Source organism: Podarcis muralis, chromosome 2 (assembly GCF_964188315.1).
Source record: "Podarcis muralis chromosome 2, rPodMur119.hap1.1, whole genome shotgun sequence".
In the NCBI taxonomy this organism is placed as follows: Eukaryota; Metazoa; Chordata; class Lepidosauria; order Squamata; family Lacertidae; genus Podarcis; species Podarcis muralis.
The window spans coordinates 67,060,563-67,068,139 of record NC_135656.1 but is presented as its reverse complement, the minus strand read 5'-3'; the positions used below and the strand labels follow the sequence as shown (position 1 = coordinate 67,068,139).

The 7,577-nt window shown below is 41.9% G+C and overlaps 1 protein-coding gene across 1 annotated transcript; it reads left to right on the top strand.

Annotated features, from left to right (window-relative positions):
• Positions 1-513: 513 nt before the first annotated feature.
• Positions 514-7,372, top strand: LOC114591412 (ovomucoid-like). The gene is made up of 4 exons (XM_077924638.1): positions 514-634; positions 4,755-4,783; positions 5,726-5,835; positions 7,140-7,372. Exons 1-4 carry the CDS (start codon positions 580-582, stop codon positions 7,192-7,194), a joined length of 249 nt encoding a protein of 82 aa, XP_077780764.1. The 5' UTR covers positions 514-579; the 3' UTR covers positions 7,195-7,372.
• The last annotated feature ends 205 nt before the right edge of the window (positions 7,373-7,577 follow it).

Genomic DNA, 7,577 nt, shown 5'->3' with positions numbered 1-7,577 from the left:
CCATACATTCATGGCTTGTTTTCTCCTATCACCAAATCTTGTTTTCTCTGTGCTTGTTTTCCACTTCTGTGGTTTTAATCAATTAAAGATAATAAGTGTTTGACGTATATAATGTGTTTGTATTACTTTCTGGGACAACAATACCTCTTTTATTTTATGGCTTACATGCTGAAGGAGTAAGGCTCCTTTGTTTTTCTTTATACTAAAACAATTGCCTATGATCAAAAGAATCCCAACATTTCTAAAACTGATTTGTTTGTACCTCATTTCTTGTGACCTGCAATGTCATCATCCCACTAGAAGGCCGTAATGTTGCCAAATGTTTATTGCATACACGTGGAATGTGCATTGAAAGGGAAACCATTAAAACTGGTACAAGACATTGCAGCCTTGTGTAATCACATTTGCATGTGTAAATATTTCTCAAAAATTGGGAGATTTCATCATCAAGGCTGCAGAAACTTCCATAAATACATGGAAGAGATACCAGACCTCATCCATAACCAGTGGAATCTGAAAAGCATCTACTGCTTGGAAAAGCACTAAGAGGCCAACAGATCCAAACCCACCAGCAAAATCATGAAGCCAAGCAGCTTTCTCCTCCTCACTCTGATGGTCTTCTTTTTGTACTCAGGTGAGTAATATTTCATATTGCAAAAGTTCTCTTTCTTGGAGAGGTGTAGGGACCAAACAGTCCATAGACTATTCGTGTCTTCAGATGAGTGTAAGAAGGTTTCACCTGTGTTGACTAAATCCAGTTAAAATCTCCCCGCAAACCATTGTGTTCGCTGTCTGAAAGTTTACGGAAGGAGGGGACATTGTTGTTAAGCATAGGGACACTGGAGGCAGGGACACACATCCCCCCAAAACACACACACACTTGAACCTTCCTACATTCTTTTGAACACTGAAACATGTCTGTTCTCAAAGTTCCTCCTATGTGAAATCATACATGCTAGAAAGAACCAGAATGAATGTCTTGCTATGTGAGATTTACTCTATCAAATAAAGGTACTCTCCATCAGGGCTCTACACTACACAAGGTGCCCACCACTATTCACACAATAGGAGCCTTTTTGAAAGCTGAGGCTCGAAACACTAATGCCCCCTGAAGCTACCATGTACCCTCCGTTCTTCATGGTCTCCACGTAGCTCTTCTGACATAAAAAGTGAACCTAGCTATGATTCTAAACACGCAAAGCACCACAGCCGGGCTTTCAAGGGAAATCAGCAGAACTGGGTCCCAGTTAGTTTATGGATTAAACCAGTATATACAGTTATTTGTATTTAGTGTAGTTAACGGACTGAACCATTTCCCATTGATTTGATTGTCTTCCTATCCATGCTCAGTGACATTTCAAGGAAATTGTATATTGCCAAGGCAAATTATAGATGCATTTTTAGGATAACATAGGATGTAAAAGATACAATGCATCTCACTTTTCAGTTCCTAGAAATTGTTGTTGTTTAGTCGTTTAGTCGTGTCCGACTCTTCGTGACCCCATGGACCAGAGCACGCCAGGCACTTCTCTCTTCCACTGCCTCCCGCAGTTTGGTCAAACTCATGCTGGTAGCTTCGAGAACACTATCCAACCATCTTGTCCTCTGTCGTCCCCTTCTCCTTGTGCCCTCAATCTTTCCCAACATCAGGGTCTTTTCCAGGGAGTCTTCTCTTCTCATGAGGTGGCCAATGTATTGGAGCCTCAGCTTCGCGATCTGTCCTTCCAGTGAGCACTCAGGGCTGATTTCCTTAAGAATGGATGCGTTTGATCTTCTTGCAGTCCATGGGACTCTCAAGAGTCTCCTCCAGCACCATAATTCAAAAGCATCAATTCTTCGGCAATCAGCCTTCTTTATGGTCCAGCTCTCACTTCCATACGTCACTACTGGGAAAACCATGGCTTTAACTATACGGACCTTTGTTGGCAAGGTGATGTCTCTGCTTTTTAAGATGCTGTCTAGGTTTACCATTGCCTTTCTCCCAAGGAGCAGGCGTCTTTTAATTTCGTGACTGTTGTCACCATCTGCAGTGATCATGGAGCCCAAGAAAGTAAAATCTCTCACTGCCTCCATTTCTTCCCCTTCTATTTGTCAGGAGGTGATGGGACCAGTGGCCATGATCTTCGTTTTTTTGATGTTGAGCTTCAGACCATATTTTGCGCTCTCCTCTTTCACCCTCATTAAAAGGTTCTTTAATTCCTCCTCACTTTCTGCCATCAAGGTTGTGTCATCTGCATATCTGAGGTTGTTGATATTTCTTCCGGTGATCTTAATTCCGGCTTGGGATTCATCCAGCCCAGCCTTTCGTATGATGAATTCTACATATAAGTTAAATAAGCAGGGGGACAATATACAGCCTTGCCATACTCCTTTCCCAATTTTGAACCAATCAGTTGTTCCGTATCCAGTTCTAACTGTAGCTTCTTGTCCCACATAGAGATTTCTCAGGAGACAGATGAGGTGATCAGGCACTCCCATTTCTTTAAGAACATGCCATAGTTTGCTGTGGTCGACACAGTCAAAGGCTTTTGCATAGTCAATGAAGCAGAAGTAGATGTCTTTCTGGAACTCTCTAGCTTTCTCCATAATCCAGCGCATGTTTGCGATTTGGTCTCTGGTTCCTCTGCCTCTTCTAAATCCAGCTTGCACTTCTGGGAGTTCTCGGTCCACATACTGCTTGAGTCTTTCTTGTAGAATTTTAAGCATAACCTTGCTAGCGTGTGAAATGAGTGCAATTGTGCGGTAGTTGGAGCATTCTTTGGCACTGCCCTTCTTTGGGATTGGGATGTAGACTGATCTTCTCCAGTCCTCTGGCCACTGCTGAGTTTTCCAAACTTGCTGGCATATTGAGTGTAGCACCTTAATAGCATCATCTTTTAAAATTTTAAATAGTTCAGCTGGAATACCATCACTTCCACTGGCCTTGTTGGTTGCAGCGCTTTCTAAGGCCCATTTGACTTCACTCTCCAGGATGTCTGGCTCAAGGTCAGCAACCACACTACCTGGGGTGTACGAGACATCCATATCTTTCTGGTATAATTCCTCTGTGTATTCTTGCCACCTCTTCTTGATGTCTTCTGCTTCTGTTAGGTCCTTACCACTTTTGTCCTTTATTATGGTAATCTTTGTACGAAATGTTCCTTTCATCTCTCCAATTTTCTTGAACAGATCTCTGGTTCTTCCCATTCTGTTGTTTTCCTCTATTTCTTTGCATTGCTCGTTTAAGAAGGCCTTCTTGTCTCTCCTTGCTATTTTTTTGAACTCTGCATTCAATTTCCTGTATCTTTCACTATCTCACTCGCATTTTGCTTGCCTTCTCTCCACCACTATTTGTAAGGCCTCGTTGGACAGCCACTTTGCTTTCTTGCATTTCCATTTCATTGGGATGGTTTTCGTTGCTGCCTCCTGTATAATGTTGCGAGTCTCCATCCATAGTTCTTCCGGCACTCTGTCCACCAAATCTAAATCCTTAAACCTGTTCCTCACTTCCACTGTGTATTCATAAGAGATTTGACTTAGATTGTATCTTACTGGCCCAGTGGTTTTTCCTACTTTCTTCAGTTTAAGCTTGAATTTTGCTATAAGAAGCTGATGATCTGAGCCACAGTCAGCTCCAGGTCTTGTTTTTGCTGACTGTATAGAGCTTCTCCATCTTTCCTGCAGAGAATATAATCAATCTGATTTCGATGCTGCCCATCTGGTGATGTACATGTGTAGAGTCGTCTCTTGTGTTGTTGGAAAAGAGTGTTTGTGATGACCAGCTTGTTCTCTTGGCAGAACTCTATTAGCCTTTGCCCTGCTTCATTTTGAACTCCAAGGCCAAACTTGCCAGTTGTTCCTTTTATCTCTTGACTCCCTACTTTAGCATTCCAATCCCCTATAATGAGAAGAACATCCTTCTTTGGTGTCAATTCTATAAGGTGTAAGTCTTCATAGAATTGGTCAATTTCAGTTTCTTCAGCACCAGTGGTTGGTGCATAAACTTGGATTGTTGTGATGTTAAAAGGTCTGCCTTGGCTTCGTATCGAGATCATTCTATCATTTTTGAGATTGCATCCCAATACTGATTTTGCCACTCTTTTGTTGACTATGAGGGCCACTTCTTTTCTTTTACGGGATTCTTGCCCACAGTAGTAGATATGATGGTCATCCAAACTGAATTCTCCCATTCCCGTCCATTTTAGTTCACTGATGCCAAGGATGTCAATATTTATTCTTGCCATCTCATTTTTGACCACATCCAACTTACCAAGGTTCATGGTTCTTACATTCCAGGTTCCTATGCAATATTTTTCTTTACAGCATTGGACTTTCCTTTCGCTTCCAGGCATATCCGCAACTGAGCGTCTTTTCGGCTTTGGCCCAGCCGCTTCATCAGCTCTGAATCTACTTGTACTTGTCCTCCGCTCTTCCTCAGTAGCATGTTGGACGCCTTCCGACCTGAGGGGCTTATCTTCCAGCGTCATAACTTTTATATGCCTTTTGTCTTTGTCCATGGAGTTTTCTTGGCAGGGATACTGGAGTGGCTTGCCGGTTCCTGCTCCAGGTGGATCACATTTGGTCAAAACTCTCCACTATGACCTGTCCATCTTGGGTGGCCCTGCACGGCATAGCTCATAGCTTCTCTGAGTTATTCAAGCTCCTTCGCCACAGCAAGGCAGTGATCCATGAAGGGGTAAATGTTATCAAATAGACTATTATTCAACATATGGAATTTCTAAATAATTTTCACATTTTCTGTGTTTTGCATCTAGATGTTGTTGTGAAAGCAACATGGGAAGCGGTAAGTGGGAAATCATTTATTCTTATGATAGAACGTGGAAGTACCGTGGAGTTAAGATAAGTGAAATTATTTTTCTTGTGGATTTTAAAATATTCTCTCTCCTCTCTCTCTCTCTCTGAACGTTTCTGTGTGTGTCAATTTTGAAAACAGAATTTAAAATACAGGCAACAAAAACACATTGGCACAAATATAACATACAAGAGTTGGGTTTTTCCCATGATTACACATATCTAGTCCCATCCCTTTTTAAAAAAAGTTGGTGGTATTATTATTAGTTCCAGTTGCTACCCACAATTTGTAAGAAAGTCTCAGCTTGTGTTCTGTAGTAGCCTACTGGGGTTATTCTGTTATTACTAGGCTGACCGCCCAACCTTGCAGGCATATTATTTAGCCACTGTCTTATGAATTCAGGCACTCACTGCGTGTTTTTAAAAAGTATTTATTTGCAAAAACAACCATTAAATGTGTCTAGCATGAAACCCCTGGAGCTGCTCACTCACAATTTGGCAGGATTAATCTTCCCTGAAGGGACTACCATGTCTGCAAATTTTGTTTCGCAGTTTGAAAAACTTTGTACCTGTTCTAACCCTGCAATATTTTAAACTTTAAAGGTGTTTTGCATGAAATCCCAGGCACTGATTATCTACAATTTGACAGGTTTAAGCCCCCGCAATGGGGCCTTACCATGTCACCAAATCATATGCCCCAAGTGGGAACTTGGGATGAATAGAGAACAACTTTATCACACAATTCACTCCTTGCCAAGACGATAAATCAGCATTTCTCTGTGCTTTAATGCACACCTTAATATAACACTTGTTGAATTGTCATTTGCATTCCTCATCTTTGCCTCTTTCTTAGGCATGTGATAATCAGAAAGGCTTTCCAGTCCAAAGGTTAAGTGGGGAGGACCTTTAAAACTGTTGTGTCCTTTGTCTTCAGGAATATTGCAAAGGGTATCTAAAACCAGGATGCACCTTGGAATACCATCCCCACTGTGGTTCTGATGGCAAGACCTATGGCAACCAGTGTGAATTCTGCAATGCATATATGTGAGTATATCAAAGAATCATGCAGTCTAAAGGGACCCCAAGAGTCATGTATTCCAACCTCCTGGAGTGCAGGAATCTTTTTTTCCCTCTCAGACATCTTTGTTGGAAGTTATAAAGTACATGATTATATTTGCACTAAGCATGGTGAGATGTAAATAAAAGAACGGAAAAGAAAAAGAGAATCAGCACCCATGTAGAAGGGAAAGTCAAGTGGGGGGACACCCCTCTCCTGAGTTTTGTCATGTTTATGAGGCCCAAAGGAACATGGTGAGCGGAGCTAATCTGTAGGTAGCCCTGATTTGAAGATGGAGTGGCTTGGGAGGGCTATTCACATGCACCACCCTCCTGACACTCTTGTTGCTGCTGCTAAGAGCGATCCAGGGGGATGGGGAGGGGAAATATCCCCAAACGGGCTCTATCTGTTAGAATATTCCATTCCACTTTAAGAGGAGCAGGCATGACTGTTGTGTGTCACATGCCTGTTTAAACTCCAGCACAACTTGCTGGGAACTTCTGTTTGTGTGTAGCTATTGCTTAAGCTGCTTGCTTTTGGACATGAAGGGGAGAAGACATGTTTTTCCTCTTGTCCTGATGTATGCTGAATAAACTGCTTGTAAATATGCTTTACACAGCCTCTCCCTGCCACTTCTGTTGTGTGTTTACTCTGCTGAGTTGTGTGTCCAGCTTCTGAACTTCTGAAGCTCTGGGTCGCAGATTCATGCTGCACAAAGGACTGGAGTTCGACCAGCATGTTGGCCCGTGGGTTGGGGACAGCTGGGGGCTTACCAATTGCCCTCAAATCCTTAGGAGCATCCCAACACTTATCCCATCCCACAATACCAGACATAACACAAAAGGTAGTAGGGTTGGCACAGAAGAAAAATAACAAAAATCCTCACCAGGGAATCAGGGGGTAATAAGAACATTATTCTGAAGGTAACAAAGGCCTACACTAGGTGTTTCCTTAATGTGGATCTTGAAATTGCACTAGGTAAAAGTCTGAACATTTGCTGCTAGAGAAGTTTGACACAGATGTACAGTGAAGGCTGGAGAAGGGGAATCTTCCCCAAAGTGATAGACCCGAAAAGGACATTGGTCCTTCTGGCTCAATATTGGCTAGGCTGACAGGAAGCTGTTTTCCCGGGTCTCAGACAGGATTCTTCCTCAGCCCTTTCCCGTCCCCAAGACACAGAGCAGTGATGGCATAAGCTTTCCCATCTATATAGTATTTCTCTTTAAGGAGTTATAATGAAAGCTGCAACTTATGAATTCTCATATTTATTTACTTCTTTTTTTCTCATCAGCAAAAGTGGAGGAAACCTGAAACTGAAATACTATGGAAAATGCAAAAAAGCTTAAGATGCACAAGATTATGAAATATCTACAAAAGAAGTCCCATTTCTCTTTAAGCTTCACTCATCGCATCACCACAAAAAAGAAATCCATTCTTCTCTTTGCTTATCCTCTGTGAGCCAGTGAATACCTTGCAACACCTTGATTCGGTTTATCAATAAATAAGCTCAGCAACATTATCAAACTCTCCATTCGTTTATTTGTGTATTATCTATTCTTAAAATTATTATATGATTTGGGCAAGAAATCGGTCTTGGAGTTTGTTACTAATAACGCACAATCAGGGAACTGAGTCAAACAATCAGCAGAACCTTCTCCCTTTCAACTATGACATTTCTGACTTCTGGCAATTGATTTCTGCAGATTAAAAAAACCCATACCCCTGCCAT